Raw genomic sequence first — 19,445 nt, forward strand, 5'->3', positions numbered from 1 at the left:
TTATGTTATATATTTTACTATAATAAAAAATAATTAAAAGATACTACTGTCTCATAGGAAAAGGAATAAAGAATTTTTCACTGCATACCCATTGTAAAAACTTTGTAATTTAACTTAACATTTTTGAAAATTTGTGTATCTGTCTTAGGAAGTTTGAGACCAAAATGCCCTTTGTTATGGACTGAATTCTGCCCCCCATCCCAAATTCATTTGTTTAAGCCCTAATACGCAATGTTCTGTATTTAGAGGTCTCATAGGAAAAGGAATAAAGAATTTTTCACTGCATACCCATTGTAAAAACTTTGTAATTTAACTTAACATTTTTGAAAATTTGTGTATCTGTCTTAGGAAGTTTGAGACCAAAATGCCCTTTGTTATGGACTGAATTCTGCCCCCCATCCCAAATTCATTTGTTTAAGCCCTAATACGCAATGTTCTGTATTTAGAGATAGGGCCTTTAAGGAGCTAATTAGGGTTTAATAAAGTCACAAAGATGGAAGCTTGATTCACTATGGCTGGTTTCCTTAAAAGAAGAGAGGCATATCAGGGATGATCAAAACACAGAGAAAAGGCCATGTGAGGACACAATGAAAAGGTGGTCATCTATGAGCCAAAGAGAGAGGCCTTGGAGAAACCCACCCTTCTGACACCTTGATCTTGGATTTCCAGTCTCCAGAACTGCAAGAAATAAATTTCTCTTGTTTACATCGCCCAGTCTGTGATATTTTCTTTTGCCAGTCCTAGCAAATTAAGATATTCCCAATCTCATTCTCATCTCTAGCGCACATGCACATACATACACACAAACAATTTTAATACAAAGGAAGGGTAAAATGAACATAAAATGAATAAGTAGGCTTGATACATCACTTCCTATTAATAAGCGAGGTACTCTAATAGATATTTTACAAAGTATTACAAAGGCATATTCTAGTTGTAGAGGCAAGGAAAAGATAAGATTTAATTCTTTCTCATTGGCTTACTTATGTGATACTGAAAAGATGCTGGGGCATTTGGCAAAAAAAGAGTCCTTACAATTACTTTTTGTTTTATTTGGAACTCTTTCTTCTCTATGTACTTGCTGCTTCTGCTTCTGTTTTTAACTCTTGTGATGTGTAATAATATAAAGCCATGCCTAGGAAGAGCCTGAGATATTTCTTGTTGGCAATAACAATATATTTTGACTACTTGGCTATTCAAATTAGGTAACAGTGCCTTCACCATGAAAAATATTAAGTAAAATAGAGCACCAAAAGAGTTTTAACTAAAATAAAAAGTTCCTAAAAGGAATTTATAACTGATGAGTGATTGTCAGAGAAGAATCTCAATAAACTTGGAGTCAGTCAGCCTGACTTTATATCCCAATTCTGCCACTCTGTAGCTTACTGTGTTCCAGCAAGGGATTTAACCCTTTAAATTCTGGGATTCTTCTATGATATGTAGGTAATAAAATGTAGGAGATGAATTATGTAAACTGTTTGGCACTTAATAACTGTCAGTTCTATTTATTCAGGCCTATTTTATATTAGCTGCTGCTTCTCTGTCTCCCTTGCTCAGTTGTCATTGCTACAACAGTCTTTGGGCCTCAGCAGGCACTTTTATTAGGCAATCTTGAGAACAGCTCTAATGGATAAACCACTACATGATTCCTTTGAGCCTGAGACAGGATTAACTGCTCTTTCTTCTCCTTACTGACTACATCTCTAGCTCTCTTAGAACAACTAAATTCATTCACATGTTCATTGAATAAACATTTTCAGAGAACCCTCCATATGTCAGGCACTGCATTAGGTCATAGATAATGGTTATTGCCCTCATGGAATTTCTAACCTGGAAGGGGAAAGAAATAAAAAAGGTAAATACTTTGTTGTGGAGTTTTCATATGTGCTCTGGGATAATGATAAAATGTTCAAAATCACGAATAACCACTTCTTTTTTTAAAGAAAATATGTAAGATCATGTACATATGTAGGATATTACAGGGGCAAAGGGCTAGAAAGAAGAGGGCATTTCTGTGCACAGGAGCTTAAACTCCTTGTAATCTCCAAGGAGCCACATGCTCTCACTTCCAAAAATATACATGATTTAAGCTTATTGTTCAGTGTAGTTTTGTAGTTGTTTCTTAAATGTTGTGCCTATGAAATACAATGGGAGACTGAAAGGTGAACTAACACCTACTTCTTTGAGAGCAGACAATGTTCCAGAATGCTTTAATCAATGTTCATTGAGTACCTTAAGTCAAAGAATGATAAACTCCCATCCACTAGACATAAGTTTATCTTTATGATATTCATGAAAGAAAGAACTTGATAAGAAAGTAAACAGTAAACATAAAAGAAAATGTTTTCAAACACTATGGAAGTTTTACCTATGCAAATCAGAGGTACCCACCAAACCCTGGTCTCTGCTGTTGCAGGAAGCGACATCCAATGGAGGAATTGGACACTCAGACAACTTTGTTAGAGAAAGGAGAATTTAATGCCAGCGGAGAGCGTGGGGCTTTCAACAGACCCAAAGCATGATTTCCCCTTAATTAGATTTCTTACAGTTTATATACCCTTGCAGTGTCCATTCAAGGGGCACGTGATTCCTTTGTCTGAGGTTTCACATGTGCTTCATGACTCACCATGGGAGGGGGAGCTTTGGGTCAGGGTTTGAAAGCGGGGAGGAATTTCCAGGCCAGTGGTCTTACAGGTCGTTTGTTTTGCAACCTTGGCGTTATCAGCACTGTTATAGGATTCTCGAACAGAGAGATGGGACATTGAGGCTCTAAGTAGGAAGCAACACTTATTAATGCCAGCACCTGCTCAGCGGATTCCTATCCAAAGGGTGAGCCCCGACTATAACATAACAAGCAGTTTTATAGTCTTGTTATTCCTACACAACTACAGAGATAAGGAAGGACATTAGTTGATTGGACAACCATGAATCAACAGATGTGAGCTGGAGAGTCCTGGAAGAGGGAGAGAGGGCAGTTAGGAATGGGCTTTAACTGGCTGAGTTGGTCATTTCTGCAAGCCCTCCTCTCCTCTCTCAGTGCTATCCTAAGGATGAAAATTATTTGTTTATTAAAGTAGGAAATTTGAGTCACTTCCTTATTATTCTAGAAAAATTGAATTTTAGAATTTTTAAGCTAGAAGTTACCTTCAAGAACTGGTTCAACTTCTTTTTTTTAAAGATGAGGAAACAGCAGAGGGGAGAGTTTCAGGTGATTTGCTGACTCTAGTCAATAATATTCACAGCATTACTTTTAACCAAAACATTAATTATTTAAATCACTTCCTGATTCAGGTAGACTTCCCCTCTAATTAGTTTTAATTAATGGTTCTTTCTTTATGAGTACCACCTTTTCAATGAAGTAACATTGCTAGAAATAAAGCAAACAACCTACCACACCAGTGTTTGGAAGCAAAGTTCCTGTTCAAGTCTGTTCCAATACAAGGATTGTTTTCATGAAAAGAACGGTTCTTTCTCCACATTCGATTCTAAATAAACAAAACACAGATAACCATGGTGGCTATGTTTGTGGTTCAAGGAAAGACAGAACTTTTAAAACCTAAGTAACCAGGGTTGTGTTTCTCTTAGTCAACCCCATCACTTCTTCCTGTCACTGTCTTCACAGTATTCCTTTACACAGCTCCTGTTTCTAGCTAGGTCTCAATCACATTCACTCTATTTCAGTTGGAATAATAAAAAAAAATCACAATATTTGATTAATTTTGATGTAGACAAATTTTCACTTGGTTTTGCTAGACTGCATATTGGCCTTCTTGTTTAGTCTTGTTTCCCTTAATTTTATGCATCATCATTTTGAGTTCTTTCTAAGAAAAGTAAAATAACTTTGTGTTTCAACTCAAATTAAAACTGAGTTAGGAGTTTCTTTTTTTAATTGAAATATATTTGACATCTAATATTTCATAAATTTAAGGTGTACAACATGTTGATTTGATACATTTATATATTGTAATAGGATAGCCATTGTAGCAACAGTAAAAACCTCTATCAGATCACATAATTATCATTTCATTTTTATGGTGGGCATAATTAAGATTTAGTATCTTAGCACATTTGATGATTATAATACAGTATTGTTGAGTAATGAGTTTCAATGATCTCTTTAGACTGAATTCAACTCTAAAAGCTACAGGAGACAGAAAGAGGAAAACATCTCTAGCCTGATGGCTCCTTTGATTGTACTGATTCGATTCTGGTTTGGAGACATAAAGCAAATTCCCCACTGGATTCTTGGGGCAAACTAGGAAATTTTATCATGTAAACAGTTGCATAGACTTTAAGTTCTAAGTTTGGGGTGATATGGCACTCTTTTCCCCTACTCTCACCAGCCCTTCTGCCAAGCCTCCCTGTCTGCTTCCACCCCCTGGCTTGTGGTTTGGTGGGTAGTAACAATTGCCCTGGAGAAATTAGGTTCTCAAACTGCAGGGACAATTGACAGAGTTAAAACAGAAAGGCCAGCTGGAAAGTAAGAACATCTAAAGGATAACTGATTTCCGCTATGATTCAGGTGAAGGCATAAACTTATTATAGTATCGATCTACAAATGTGACCATTTATTGAACACTAAATTTGTGTTATGTATATGGTAGGTATTTCTCATTAGTTCAAGATTTGCCCTCCCCCACCTGTAAACGCTTATCCACAGTATTCCTCTCACCTGAGATGACTTTTTTTAAAAATCAATCTCTGTCACTCCTGTCTTTTCTGCATAAATTGCCTCCTATGTGAAACAATTTCTGTATAATCCCAAATATTTCTAATCACTGCAATTATTCTCATTCTCCTTAGTGTTTACATGTGCTATTCAAGTAGGTTTTTCTGAACTTATATATACTTAGTTGCCTTTTTATATCCCCCTCATTAAATTAAAAAAAGATTGTACTTCATATTGTTTGAGTAATTTTACATGAATCATGATGGGCTAGAGAAAACATTTATAATGGTTTGTGATGTAGATGAGATTGACCAGGATACTTATATTTATATTGATTGATTTAAAAGGTACTAAGGTTTAAATTCACATATCGGCTAGAATAAAAGCTCAGTTAGAAAGCTGTTTTAGGTCTTTCAATTTATGATTTTACAAATCAAAATGCTATTCAAAGGATTCCTAGTAAGAATAAATGGATATAGGCATTACACATCAATGGTAGCAAATATCTTGAAAAGAGTCACAATCAGACATTATACACATCTTGATGGGAGGACACACTTGCACAATGAAGTAGTCTTGCCAAAAAAAAGTCAATCCTGAATCTAATTAAGCCTCTAGATCCAAATATCAAGTTTTAGAAAATTAAGAGGACAGTAGAATCTTTTAAACTGCAACGTGGCAAAATTCAAATAGCAAATCCAGACAATGGGAAACACTTCATTCAGTTCAATGAATAAACTGCAAGGAAGAATGAGAGTAAAAGAGTAAGCGTGAGAGCATCTATGGATTAAAATAGAATTAAATGACATGTAAATCAATCATAACATACTAACCTTCTTTGGATCCTGAATCACAGAAAGAAACTTATTAAAAAGTTATGATATCACTGGAAATTTAAATAGTGATTGGACATTTTATATTAATTATTGTTAATTAATTTATATATGTAATTGTACTGTGGTTGTTTTTTAAGAATTCGTAGAGATGCATAGCAAAATATTTATTGATAAAATAATATAATATCTGAGATGTGTTTCAAAATAATATGGATAAGGTAAAAGTAGGTGGGGCATGTAGATGAAAAAAGATTGGCTATGAATTGATTATTTTTGAAGCTGTCTGACAGGTACATAGGAGTTAAAATTATTTCCACACATATATGTTTGAACTTTTCCATAATGATAATTAAACATTTTTTTATAATAAAACCATTGTGCCAAGATCCAGGATTCTATGAATAATTCAGCCTGTGTATCCTGTATCCTTAAAGGGAGCATATTTTGTTTTATTTGGCTTCACTTACCTTTTTCCATGTATAGTCATAACCATCCACATTAACTACCGGCATGACATAGAAATCCAAGTGCCTCAGAAGATTGGTATATAGACTTTCTTCCTCATGGTATTGAGTTACCTACAAATTAAACCAAGTATGTTTAATAATATCTCTTTTAAGTTCTTCTAAACTTTATCTGTTTCTTTGTGTGTTTTTATTTTTTTTTAAATTTCGCTAAAAAATATTTAACTTTCAGGAAGCATATCAGTTCCTGGAAAGAATGAATTTAGGGTACTAAACTGCCAAGTGCTGGTAAATGCCTTGGATACAGGACAAATGGTTTTCCTGTTTAATGGAGGCACCAAACAGAACCAAATGTTTTCTAAAATTTCCTCTAAGAAACAAAAATAATTATTTGTTAAATCCATAAAGCCTACCACAAATATTTAAGGAAATAAAAATCTAGACATAGTTCCACTTCTTTTTCAATAATCCATATCAACCAGAGCTTAAACTAACCTTGTCATATGCCCAGATAGAACTAATGATATTTTCTGTGTTGTCTTTATAACTTATGGAGCTAAATTTTTGCAGCAATAAAGTGTGTTTTCCAAGCATCAGATTATTCAGCTTTAAAATCAGCCATAGCTTTTCCTAGGTACTGGCTATGAGTTTCCCAGTAGGCATCATCTGACACTGGTCTTCTCTGCTTTAGACTCACACCTTCATTAGGGTCACATATTTCAACATGATCCAATGATGTCCTCATTTCAATGACTGAAAAGTTTACCCCAGAGTAACCAAACATAGAGGCAGGAGAAACACAAAGACAAATTTCAGCTGGTTAAACCTTTATCTAGGACTGAGATTTGGTATAAAACCTTCACTTGTGGCAACTTTGCTACCTTTTAATTTGTGGATTAGTTTACAATTATTTGTTGCTTCAAACTTTATTTGAAAAACTTTAAGAAATGGTTTTATTATCAACAAAAGAAAAATGTTTTTTAAATCCTACCTTAGCTATAGCAAAATGTTTACCATTTTCTCTTCTAATATTTAAAATATTACATTTATATTTCCCTAAAATAATTATGTCATATTAAAATTCTTTGCAATGGATAACACTTATGAAGAATAGGAGAAAAAAAAGCAAAAGTATAAGTTATTTTTTAACCTACTACGGGTCAGAAATGAAAGCTGAATGAGAAGGAAGAAAATTTTATAGGATAAAAGAAGCTATTTTAAATAGCTGAGCAACTAGTTAAATATGCTTTTATTCTACAAATTTGTAAATTTATGTCGGAGTCATGTTTCAGTAATAACATAGCATTCATTGTCAGAAGAAAAGATTATAAGATCTTATTTATTTCAAAATATAAAGCATTTATCATTTTTATTTCTGCAATGTGTGCTGAACTTTTAATAGATATGGCATGGTGAATTTCTTCATCTACTTCACTCTCTTTACTTCCTTACTACCTTTATCAATGGTTGATGAAAATCTTTCAGCAGAAAGTTAGGCTTTAAGAGACGATCAATATTAGCTGTGGAATTTCTTGTATAATAGTAGGGCTCCAAATAGGTGGGGTGAGTGAGGGCTGAAATATAACCTTCATAAAAAGAAGGATAGAGAGGAAACTCTGCAATAAGGGTACTTCTCAATGTCTGTAAGTGGAGAAGTAGACCCCGATGAAAGGGTGACCTGAATGTATCAGCTAGATAATATAGTATCCTTAGGCCTTTAAATATTTTTCTGATTGGCTAAAGGTAAGATTGAGTTATACTTGGAACTATGGCAGGCCTGTGTTCCTTTCCAGGCATTGTGAGTACTACAGCAAGGTTATATAGATGCAGAGAAATCCAAGAAATGTTCTTAATCAACTTTGTGAAATATGTCGTTACTTATTAAAATCTCTTCAGGTTTGACATTTATCAAATAATCTATTCTTCAAAAGCATACAATCTAAATATCTAAACATGTAATTGAAGTAATTTAACCTCTAAAATTCTATAAGCCTACCTTATAATTCTGACTTAGTACTATCAACTGTGTTTAAAGACATTAATTCTTTTTCAAATAACATTTTCAGCCAAGTCAAACATGTTCATAAATCTAATAGTTCTTTACTATTAATTTGTGATCGATGTATCATGGGGCTCTCTAAGCATATCTTATCCAATGAGTTTTCATAGTATTCTGTAAATATATTTATATCTAGTGAATAAATTACTTTTAATAAGGTGAGTGGCTGAAGAAATTATGCCAGACACACAAAAGGTATACCACCAAATGATAATATAATTGAAATCATTGTCCTACTATAAGCAAATGAGAATAAAGATGAGGAAAGGGGGTGCCAGAGGAGAGCATAAAAGTAAGTGAATGATTAGGAGGTGGGAGATGAAGCCTTGACTGATTCCTATCAGGTAGGCCAGTGTCAAATGATTACTTAGTTCTTTTTGCCTGGGGTACACTAAAGCTTTGTCTTTAAAATGATTCTAAACAGCAACCAACAACAGTACCAATAACCATTTGATAGAGAATAAATATTATATGAAAGCATATAAAATGTATAAGAAGATTTTAAAATAAACTGTTACTCCTACTACCATTAGAAATATAGCAAAGAACTGTATGTCTCAGTTTTTCTCTAATTTCTATGTATGTATGGATAATTCTGACCTTATCCAATGGCAATAAGGTATTAGCCCAATGGTTTGTAATGTTTAGCTCCTACTCACTGGACCCCATAGTTGTATTTCAGCCTAAACCTGCAGTACTGATTTGAATTTCAAATGTAACAAAAAGATATTGACTGCCAATTATGTGGACTGAACAACACACTGGGTTATGGAGAAGCACTGCCCCCCCCCCAGCCCCACAAAAAGACTTTAGAGATTATCTTAGCCCTCGAAAAACTAATATAAGTGTTGTTAGAAAAGAAAAAAAAAACCATTCAATGTTATAAATATGATAATAAAATTGAGATATACAAAGTGGCTCAGGTTAATTCTGTGGGATGCTTGGGATTGGAATTGCTGGAGGGTGATCATAGGGGCAAGAAATTCAGGATACAGGTGAGTGGGTGATTTGTGATGAGACTCAGGCTTGTTAGTGAAAAAAAGAGATTCCTGGAAAGGAGCTGATAAATTAGAAGAAAGTAGATATATCCAAGAGCTGGAAATCTACTAAAGAAAAAAATGAAAAAATGCATAGCAGGTGTGAAGAATGAGAGAAATGGAAGGAGAGGAAATTAAGAAGTCAGACTGTTAAGTGGCCCCTCCTAGCCTTCCCTGTCCATGGTCACATTCTAGATCTAATGATCAGGAAGAGAATTATTTCTGAGATCCAGAGGATGGACATGGGAGAAATTTACTAAAACAGAGTTGAGGTTAGGTTTGGTAATGTAGAGTTCAAGGAGCTGAGAAGATGATTAATCAAATGGGTCTCACATATGGACTTTGGATTCACTCAGAATGAATGCAAGAGTTGCAAGGGAATGAAGGACCATGAGCCAGGTTCTAGGAAATTATCTGGAGGCCAATAGATGACAGTAATAAGAAAAGACAAAGTTAGAATAACCAGATCAGATTATGAGTTTGGGGGGAGAATGAGAGCAATGGCAGTATTAGGACAGGAGATTGTTGATTCACTTCTCCTGGTCCCTTGGCATGTGAAGATATGAAGGAGCAGGCCCTCTACTTGATGGAGCTCCTATGAAGCAAAATCCTTCTCAAGTCATGTGTCAGTTAAGATGAGGAACACCAGAAGGAATTCTGTGGAAGCCCTGAGGTTGTAGAGTGCCAACTTTGTGTGCAATTAAGTGAGAGTTCTCCAGGGTAGAGGTTCAGAGGAAAGATAGCAGTGAGAAAAGTCAGCTTACAGACAAAGTACTGAGCAAGGTGTGATGGTTCATTGGGCTCATATGTTATGCCAGACCTCTGCTTGGTGTGGACTTGGTGATGTAGTCAGGCACAAGTAAGCCTCAGCCCCTGCTTTTGCAGAAGTAGAAAGGATCTAAATTGGGCCTCCAGAAGATGAAAGAGGGGCACAGAAAGAAATGACTGGCCTCAAGTTTTCTAAAGTGTAGAACAATAGGTTTCCTTTAGCTGAGACTGAAACAAAACTTTAAAAATCTTTATTGAGTGGGAAAAGGAAGGGACAGACTGAGATAATGGAAAAAATATATATCGTGGTCTCTGCCCCACCACACCTCTGGTTCCTGGCACAGAGCTCGTAAAACCCTCGTAATTTCCTAAAAGAGCACTAGCAGCATCTTTTGTTCAAATATTTGGTCTTTGCTACGGCCATGCCACCCTGAACAAGTCCAATACCATCTGATCTCGGAAGCTAAGCAGGGTTAGGCCTGGTTAGTACTTGGATGGGAGACTATCAAGGAAGACCAGGTGCCGAAGGCATAAAATTTTTTAAAAAAAGGAATTGTAAGCTGACAAGGTCCTTGCAATCTGTGAGATCAACCTAGGGTTGCCTCGCCTAAAAAATAAATAAAAATAAAATAGAGTAAAATATTTGATCTTTGACACTGCGTCCCGATACAGAATTCCTAAATCCCTTGAAATTTCCTGGGTTAAAGCAATATCTTTTGTTCTGATGAGGTAGGCTCCTGAATGAGGACTAGTTAACAGAAAGACCAAGCCGGGATTAGAAGCTTGAAATTTTCAGCCCCATTCTTTATCCTCTAAGAAGAGAAGAAGAACTGAAAATTGATCCATCGTGCCTAAATTATAAAACCTCTATAAAAATCCCAAAGGTATGGGGTTCATGGAGCTTCCGAATTTCTGAACACATGGAGGTGCTGGAGGAGTGGTGCACCTGGAGAGGGCAGGGAAGCTCTTGATCCCTTCCCACATAACTTGCCCTATTCATCCCTTTTATCTGTCTTTTCATATATAAACTGGTATATGGTAAATAAACTGGGGTTTTTTTGAGTTCTGTGAGCTGCTCCAGCAAACTGATTTAACCCATGGAGGGGGTCTTGGGACCCTTCAATTTACAGTTGATTGGTCAGAAACAAAGATAACAACCTGGACTTTCAATTAACATCAAGTATGGAGAGGGGTTGGGCAGGCCTGTGGAATCTAATGCTATCACCAGGTAAATAGTGTCAGAATTTAGTTAAATTATAGGACACTCAGCTGGTGTCACAGAATTGCTTGGTGTGGGGGAAATCCTCACATATCTGGTATCAGAAGTGTTATGAGTGTAGTAATATGAGATTAAAGGAGAAACATAGGAGTAATGTAGGTTTTCTTTACACAGACTTGAAAGCAAAGACTTCAATTTACCCTTGGGTGCTTTACTTTTTAAATATAAAGTCTACCTACACAAATATTTTAAAGCTAAATATTGTATTTTATTTTTCCTCCTACAGTTGTTTGAATCATTATGAAAGTCAGATGATCTAGATTAGTTTTAGGCAGGAAAGAATGGAGCTTAAATGTCCATTAAAAAGAGCTTGTTAACTTGGGCTACAAAACTCAGGCTCACAGTATTGGGGGCAAAATATTTGACTGTAAGTTTCTCTAACTGTATCTTGTTTTCCATTGTATCTCTGGGGTCCAGACCTTATAGGCAATTTATAAATATTTGTGGAATAAGTAATTTAATCTTAGAAAGATTCAGCAAGTGTGGGGTGGGAATAGCATGTGTAGTAGGAAGAAAAAGTTTTAATGTTGAGAAAGAGAGCAATTAAGGACAACTTCATCAAGATGAATGAGTCAATATGAAATGAAATTTCTGGCCCTTTCCAGGTTCAGTTATAGAATAAGAAATAAACGTTCTTTCTCTCTTGCTTTGCACCTTTTTCTACTAACTGCTGCTTCATTTATTACCTAAAATGAATAAAACTGCCCAACTTCGTGAAGGTTACAGATCATCAAATGACTGGGCTGTGTTAACAGTCTGGTCAGTTGGGAATTACTCTCATTTAGTCAAGGCGGTACCAATGATGGTTGGGAACTTTACAGTAGGCTCCAGGATGCTGCAGCTCCCATAAGTGGGGAAGAGAAGATGATAAGTCAAATAAAAGCAGATAGGGATGTTATAGTTGACAAGACCCGAAAGAGGAGGAAATATTTTTACTTTCAATGTACCTCATTTATTAAGACAGATCAATCTAAGTGATAATCTCTTAATTTTCTAACTCTTCTATTTTGTGTTATTGTATATCTCTAACTATAGAGACCATAATAACCATTATCAAAAGGACACATATTTTAAGTTACTTTTCCAAAGCTATTATGTTGTTATTATACAAAGAACAATGGCTCTTTGTTTAAATCAGTGTAGAGGACATATATGTCCATTTTATGGGATCCAAACCATAATTTTTACTGTTTTCATTTACTATAGAGGTTTATATTCATTATAATTTTTTACTTTTATGCCATATTCTTTGTCTCATATGTGGATTTTTTGATGTCAAGGTCTTCTTTGGGGACAAAATTCTCTATTATAACATGTGGGAAAATATAATCTGCTCTGTAATGCTGTACTTAATGTTCAATTTCCAAGGGCAGAATATGGCAAAAGATGCCTGGATAATTTAAATCAAAAGAAAAGAATTAATTGGAACTCGACTTGGATAATTGCTTTAGTTCTTCTACCTGAAAAAATATTACAATTGCATACTATTTTTAAATTATTTTCCAGTGTTTAGCCTTAGATAAAATGTAGGAGGCTGACAATCTTTAGCGTGATTTAAATGCTTGAAGTTATGGCTCTCAAATTTAATATGTATAAAAGTGACCTGGGAAACTTGTAAAAATTATAAATTTCTAAGCCAGAGATTTCAAGTCGAGTTCTAGGATGTGACCAGGGGAAATGCATTTAATAAACAGCCCAGCCTATTCTGACACAGGTGGTCTTTGTCCACATAATAAAAAAACTCTGGTTTAAAAGAATGTGAATGCTGTACTTACATAGCCTATGAACCATAAGCAGAAAGCAGGAGAGATCCATTCTCTGGCATGGATTCCACAGTCAATCCACACAGCATTTTTGGCTGATTGCTCCTTTCTAGAAACCTACCCAAAGAAAACCAAAAACAATAACGAGAAGCCTCAGGATAATAACTTACATTTATTTAGTGCTTATATCTAATTCTTTTAACAAATCTCTGAAATGTGCATTAGTCTCTGCATTTCTTTCAGAATTCTCAAGGGAAATTAAAAGCTGGTGAGATTAAAGGTGAAGAGATGAAATTACTAGCCAACTTTCACATAACTGGTGAGAGTCAGAATTAAGGCTTAAAGCCAGGACTCTTAATTTAAAGCTCTTTTTATTCTTCCATATTTAACTAGTCATACCTGTGCTGCATGTAGAAATGTAGAAGTAGAGACCAGAGAACTAGTACTTCAGGCAATTTCTTCACACTTCGTTATAGGTAAATAAGTATGTGTTGGGTGGGCAACTTTCTGCAGGAGGTGTGGAACAAGTGGTGCCTGGCTGATTTAATCTATTCAATTTAATAAGAATCTTGAGTCATCTGAATTAGTTACTTTCTGTCTAACTGTGCTGAGTAAACACTCGGTGATTTTCCTGACATTGGAAAGATAGAGGAACCCCAGAGACTCACATTATGCCTTGGTTAAGTAAGAGTGAGACCAAAACATGCAGAAATTATGGCTTTTCAACTTCTATGTCCCAGAAACACAAGTTTCAAAGAATATACACTATATGACTGAAAGAAAATGTCATGGATGGGTATGTCATGATTACATTGATCCAATCTGATAGACCAACTCAGCTACCAAGAGGACCCAATGTTTCATATGTCTTTCTTGAATTTGAACTGCAAGTTCCTGTCAGAACAGATTAAAACCCAGAAATTCTGACTCAAACTCTTATCTTTGGATGACCGAAGAGGCTTTCCTATCACAACTTAGACTATTTTGGGAAGCAATATGCCAATTAAGTGTTACTAAATCAAATGTATTTTTCCAATGATTAAACATTTTTAGAGCTTCTTTTTATTTTTTTTTAAATGTTTTTAGTTGGGGAGAAGTATAAAAAGAAGTACAGAATTAGAAATTAATAGGCAGGAATTAATATGGTTTCATGGCTCCCCCAAATTCCTCCTATGGTCATATTCATTCACCTTTACTAAAGCCAATTTATTCAACTGAAATAAATAACCAAATGGACCATGACTGGGGCAGAAGCTATTATATCAGCCCTATTGCCAAGACTCCAGCATTGCCCTTGTTCCTACCTTTCCTTGGGCTTGGTTGTTCAGCTCCTTATTTGGTTTTAAAACCTGTGTCAATGTCAGTGTTTGTCCAATAATAGATTTCCTCTCTCTTTTTCTCTCTTTTCCTAAGTAAGCCAGTCAGAGGAGGGGGTGGTGGTGGTGGGGATGGTGTAAATAAAACAAGGATTTGAAAAATAATACAGACCACTCCTCTCATTTTATGACAGCAAGCCCTGAAGCTCAGGAAAGTTAAATGGCTTATCTATGCCATATAAACAGAGACAGAGTTGATTCTAAAACCGATGTCCACTGATAGACCAACACTGCATTAGTAATTGAAAAAAGTTTTTAAGGTAAAACCAACCCTAAATAGCTTGGTATTAAAGTCGAGGAACACTTGTAATACAAATATTTCCAGAACTTAAAGAAAAAAATCCAAGTTATAACAAGTGCCACCAGAGAATTACATCCCCCAAAATTGAAAGATCAATGACTCTCCCCACAACATACCTTTAAAACATAAAGTGGACGCTTCTCATATGAGGATCCAATGTGAATTTTTTCAACCATATCAGGATACCGCTCAGTAATAACTTCAATCCAAGAATAGATCTATCAAAATGGAAAAAAGCAGTCAGTCACAGAGCAATTTCAAAGCATTTCCCTGACCAAAGGAAACAGACAACATCTTCGAGGGAAGGAGAGCTCTCTAAAACCTCTGTATGTAGAAAGAATGAAGAACTAAAACACTTGAGGCAGAATGGTCCTTCTGCTGTTTAGGAAAAATCAATAAAATTAAGTTTTGAAAAGTATTAAGGTTTAGAGAAAGAGTAGAAAAGTACTGAGAACCTTATGACAAAGCAGGAAAAGTTCATCTTTAAAATATGTCTCCTAAGAGTTATTTTTTATAGCCTCATCAAATCAAATCCCTGCCTCTATGTATGAAATTCTCTTTGCCATTGATTCAAGAGTTCACTTTTATACGAGACTTTTTTTTTTTTAATTCAATTTTCAAGAGTAACCTAAGGAAGCCCTGGGTACTACCTTTGCACAGGGTAAATGGCAGTGCCATTATTTTCCACTAAAGACCTGTGCATGCACAATAAGGTCTGAGAAATTATGAGAGGCAAAAGTGAATACAATCTGGAGAAAAAAATTCTCTTCTACTTTGAGAAGAAATTTGATTCCAGACCTCTTTCCTGGGTGGAAGTCTAGTGGTATTGGTGATTCTGTCAAGATTACACTGGAAGGACAAATTAAAAAATCCAGGCCTGACTATAAGCTAGCATCTACTTCAAAGCTGGTGTTGAAAGATGTAACTTACTCATGTTTCAATGTAGACCAACTTCTCAGGGGCCACAATTAAACTTTTATACTTTCTGAAATGGGAATAACCAACACTTGGCCTTACTTCTAGAAACTTTTCTAGAGGTAATTTCAAATAGCAATCCTAGCTGACGGAAACTGTGTTTCCAATTCTTTCCTGGGAATAGGGTAAGAAAAAAATAACTTTTTAAAACAAAAATTAAAATATATTTTTAAAAATATTAAAAATACTTGTTTAAGTAATTCCCCTCTTCCCACCAAACTCAACACAGCACTGACATATTTATCTTCTCCATTCCTACCTCACCTCTCAATTCTGGACATCAGGTTTGCTTATGCAGGGCTGATAATGGATGCTGGAAGGAGATAGTCTATGTGGAATAGATAGAGACAAGGTATGAGAGATAAAAGAGGGAGATGGCATTTTGAGAATCCCATCAATCAACCAGACAAATTGATTCTAGAAGCAGACTGAGTTCTGGTTTAATTAACTAGAAAGGAATGGAGGTTTTTGAAAATTAAAATAGAAAATTGATTTTTATTAGTTAAGTCTTAAAAACATAGATATGATTCTTAATAGTTTCTGGGCACCTAGCCAAAGATGATAAAATATAGCAGTGTACTCCTATGAAAGAATAAAAGATACCAAGGAATTCTTATTCCTTTGAGTATACTATGTAAACAAGAAAATCCTCCAAGGAGTCTATCCTTTCAACTAATAAATATGGGGAAATAGCTCTTACGATATTATATGAAAACTTAGTGAGGTAAACTGAACATTGACATCTTTAGGTTCTTTCTAGGAAAACTAGAACTTTAAGAAGTACTGATAGAAAAAAATCAATTTTTTAAAGATTAAAACACATTTTTCTTCTCATTATTATTGTTATTGTTATTATTATTATTAGTTTAATAGTTTCCTCCTAAGGGGAATAAAATGGATTTATTTATAGTATACTAAATATAAGTGAATAAATTTTTTTAATTCAGTGAGATAATGTGGCAATTATTCAGCAAGAGTATAATTAGGGTTATATTCCAAAGAGACATGATTAATTGGACCGTTAATTTTTGTGTGTGTCAGTTTCAATAAAAAGGCCCTATTGTTATTTCCTGCTGTTCCTCGGCAGGTAGTGTTACTCCTAGCAATTAGAGATACTCTTAGCTGTGGACAAACAGCCTGCTTAGAGGCAGTGTACCAAATAAAACGCCATCTACAAAAGGATGGATTACCACCATACGATCAACCTAATTGTGATTTTTTTTTTTTACCCTCTTCCACAAATTATGATACTTTAATAATTTCCCATGGAAATGCTGGTTAAATGAAAATAGTAATTTTGGAGAGAAATGGAATGGCTTACTTCATTTAGTGAGTGATAATTTTCATAGTATGAGGAGGAGGCCCGGGGGATGACTGTGTCATTGGAAGTCTGCTGTCGTATAAGATCTTCCACATCTTCCATCAAGACACTAGGTGATGAAACAGAGGGCAAACTTGTTTCCAAAACAGCCTCGATTTTCCCATGTGGCCCATTGTAGTCACAACAGGTGAGCATGGGGGTAAAATCATTAAGAAATCTAATAAGCAGAAGATCATCAGGTGAAAACACCACCTAACATTGTGGTAAGCTGAAATTCACAAACCCACATGGGAACTGGACAGAAAGTGACTCCTATATGGTATATTTTCAGGGCCTCCAATATCTCACCCTTTCCTCACTGTTATTAACATTTCTTGGTTGTGCTTCATCAGTGTCTTTTCTGTGAACATGTGGGTTAGTGAACAACTTTCTTCAATTCAGAGTAACATAGTATTATTTTCTTTTCAGTTAAGAGCCAAAGAGATGCAAAATGCCTTTTCTTTTTGTTTTCCATTGTGACAACTGTTGACCTATATCAGAAGTTCTACATACCCAAAGATGATCATATCTCTAGAAAAATAGAAGGAAAAGGGAAATTACAGGAAGGTCATCAGTAAGATGACTCTTGAGAAGTGCCACACAGTTAACTAGGCAAAAACTGAATTAAGCCATTTAATTACCCAGAATAAACAATTTGAAAATAAGCTACCATTTTAGTAAAGGTTTCTTTACTTTTATTTAGGCCAACAGATAAGAGCCAAGGCTTTGACATCAGGAAGATCTGAGTTCAACTCCTACTTCTACCATGTTCTAGCTGGTTGACTTTGAGAAATTCATTTGTAAGTTTGAAAAACTTTTTCATCTGTACAATGAGGAGAGTATTTACCTCACAGGGTTAAATAAGGAGTAAATGATACAATGTATAGAAAGGTTCGGCATAGTTCTTAGAAGGCGGTAAACACCTATAACATTATTAATTATCATAGCGTATTCTTCAAAGGTCACCCATGATACACAGAAGAGAGCCTAGCCTTCAGGAAGTGCTAGAGCAGCTGGAAGACATTGACATGTGGGCAATGGATACAGAGAGGAGATGTCGGACAGCAGACTCCAAAAGTAGGAGACCACGAACTCTGAGCAGAAATCCTAGACTTTTTAGTCTAGGACCAGACATTCCGGAATGCTCACTGACCTGATGAAGGAAGCAAAATCCTATTCACCAGCTTGCTTTTTTGAGAGATACCACAAAGTCTACTAAAGTGAATGACAATTTTGCTCCCCAAGTCTGGCTACAGAGTGGAGGAACTATAAGAAAGAAGGAATTAGGAGGAATTTAAGAGGCTCCATGGATCATTGAGTCTAAATCATTTTGAGACAAGGGAATGCGGTCGTGGGAAGTTAAACCATTTGCTCAAGCTCACAGAGTTAGCCACTTGGGTTTCATCTCCAGTCCATTTTGGAGATTTTCTTATTGTCATGTTTAATGTAAGTGTTTATTTTTCCAGGAAGCAATTATATCATCTGCTAGTCAAACGCATCAAAGGTGTTTATAATAGCAATTTAATAAATATTCAATGATGCCTACCTGAATGGAATTCTGCTTTCATTTAAATGGGCTTTCACATTGCTTAATTCAGATGCATTCACAAAAAAATGGACTTCTTTTTTCTTTGCAATAAATTCAGCTGTTACTGGCTGCCAGAGGACAATCTGCAGTTTCAAGGGAGGAAATTGATAAAATAAAAACGGTTTTTCATATCATTCTTATCTGCAGCTAAAGCCATTAAATGTGTATATAAGAAAAATGAAAAAGATATTTCCTGGCCACTGGTCCTCATTCACACAAGTGGCATTATAAACATTTCTTTTTCAGGGAATTTGTTTTATTCTTCTCTGTAACCCCAGTTGCTAACAAGGACATGGAACATGCTAGGTATTCAATAAATGTTTGACGAGACAATGAATGTATGAGTGAATGAATGAATATATTTATGGCTCAACTGTAAAACTGGATGTATATGTCAGATGTTTAGGAGGGAAATAAAATTTTGTCCAGAAAGTTAAATGCTAATTTCTAAATAAATTAAATGCTAATTTTCTTTACTAAAAATTTCATATCTTTAACATTACTATTGTGTCAGTGTTCCTATTCTTTAATCTAATTATGGACTTTGGGCAATGCCTTCAAAAATTATTTATATATATTTTTCTATATTACTGTACTTTATCAAGGCACTTTCACACTCATTTACTTTGATCATTATAATAACACTTTGATATAGACTGGACAACTGTTATTATTTTTATTGTTTGGATGAAGAAATTAAAGTTAATAGCTAACTTGTCTAAAATCACACACCTAGGAAGTGGTAGACCAAGAACTAAATTCTAAATCTCCGATGCTTCCTCTGGTGGTATTTCCTCTTTCCATGGTGTGGTGGCTATGAAAATTCGCTACTTAGCCATTCTGTTGGGAAAAGCATGGTTGACTAATCTTCTCACTTGTTCCGCATCTTGATCCACCTGGCTGAAGCCATGCTACTCCAGGGCTGTAGCCACACAGTGATTGAGCACTGTGGGAGAATAAATACAAATCC

General features: G+C 35.2%; 1 protein-coding gene and 1 pseudogene across 1 annotated transcript in view; one reads left to right on the forward strand and one right to left on the reverse strand.

Annotated features, from left to right (window-relative positions):
• The window catches only part of CPB2 (carboxypeptidase B2), a 41,353-nt gene that overhangs the window by 10,723 nt on the left and 11,185 nt on the right, over positions 1-19,445 (reverse strand). Inside the window, exons 3-8 of the mRNA XM_006913490.3 lie at positions 18,434-18,558; positions 16,849-16,957; positions 14,669-14,770; positions 12,888-12,992; positions 5,973-6,083; positions 3,392-3,485 (exon numbers count right to left, since the gene is read on the reverse strand). Of these exons, the coding sequence (XP_006913552.1) occupies positions 3,392-3,485; positions 5,973-6,083; positions 12,888-12,992; positions 14,669-14,770; positions 16,849-16,957; positions 18,434-18,558 (646 nt within the window). The remainder of the gene's footprint in view (positions 1-3,391; positions 3,486-5,972; positions 6,084-12,887; positions 12,993-14,668; positions 14,771-16,848; positions 16,958-18,433; positions 18,559-19,445) is intronic.
• Positions 10,246-10,364, forward strand: LOC112481156 (annotated as a pseudogene).

This window comes from Pteropus alecto, unplaced genomic scaffold (assembly GCF_000325575.1).
Source record: "Pteropus alecto unplaced genomic scaffold, ASM32557v1 scaffold245, whole genome shotgun sequence".
Classification (NCBI taxonomy): domain Eukaryota; kingdom Metazoa; phylum Chordata; class Mammalia; order Chiroptera; family Pteropodidae; genus Pteropus; species Pteropus alecto.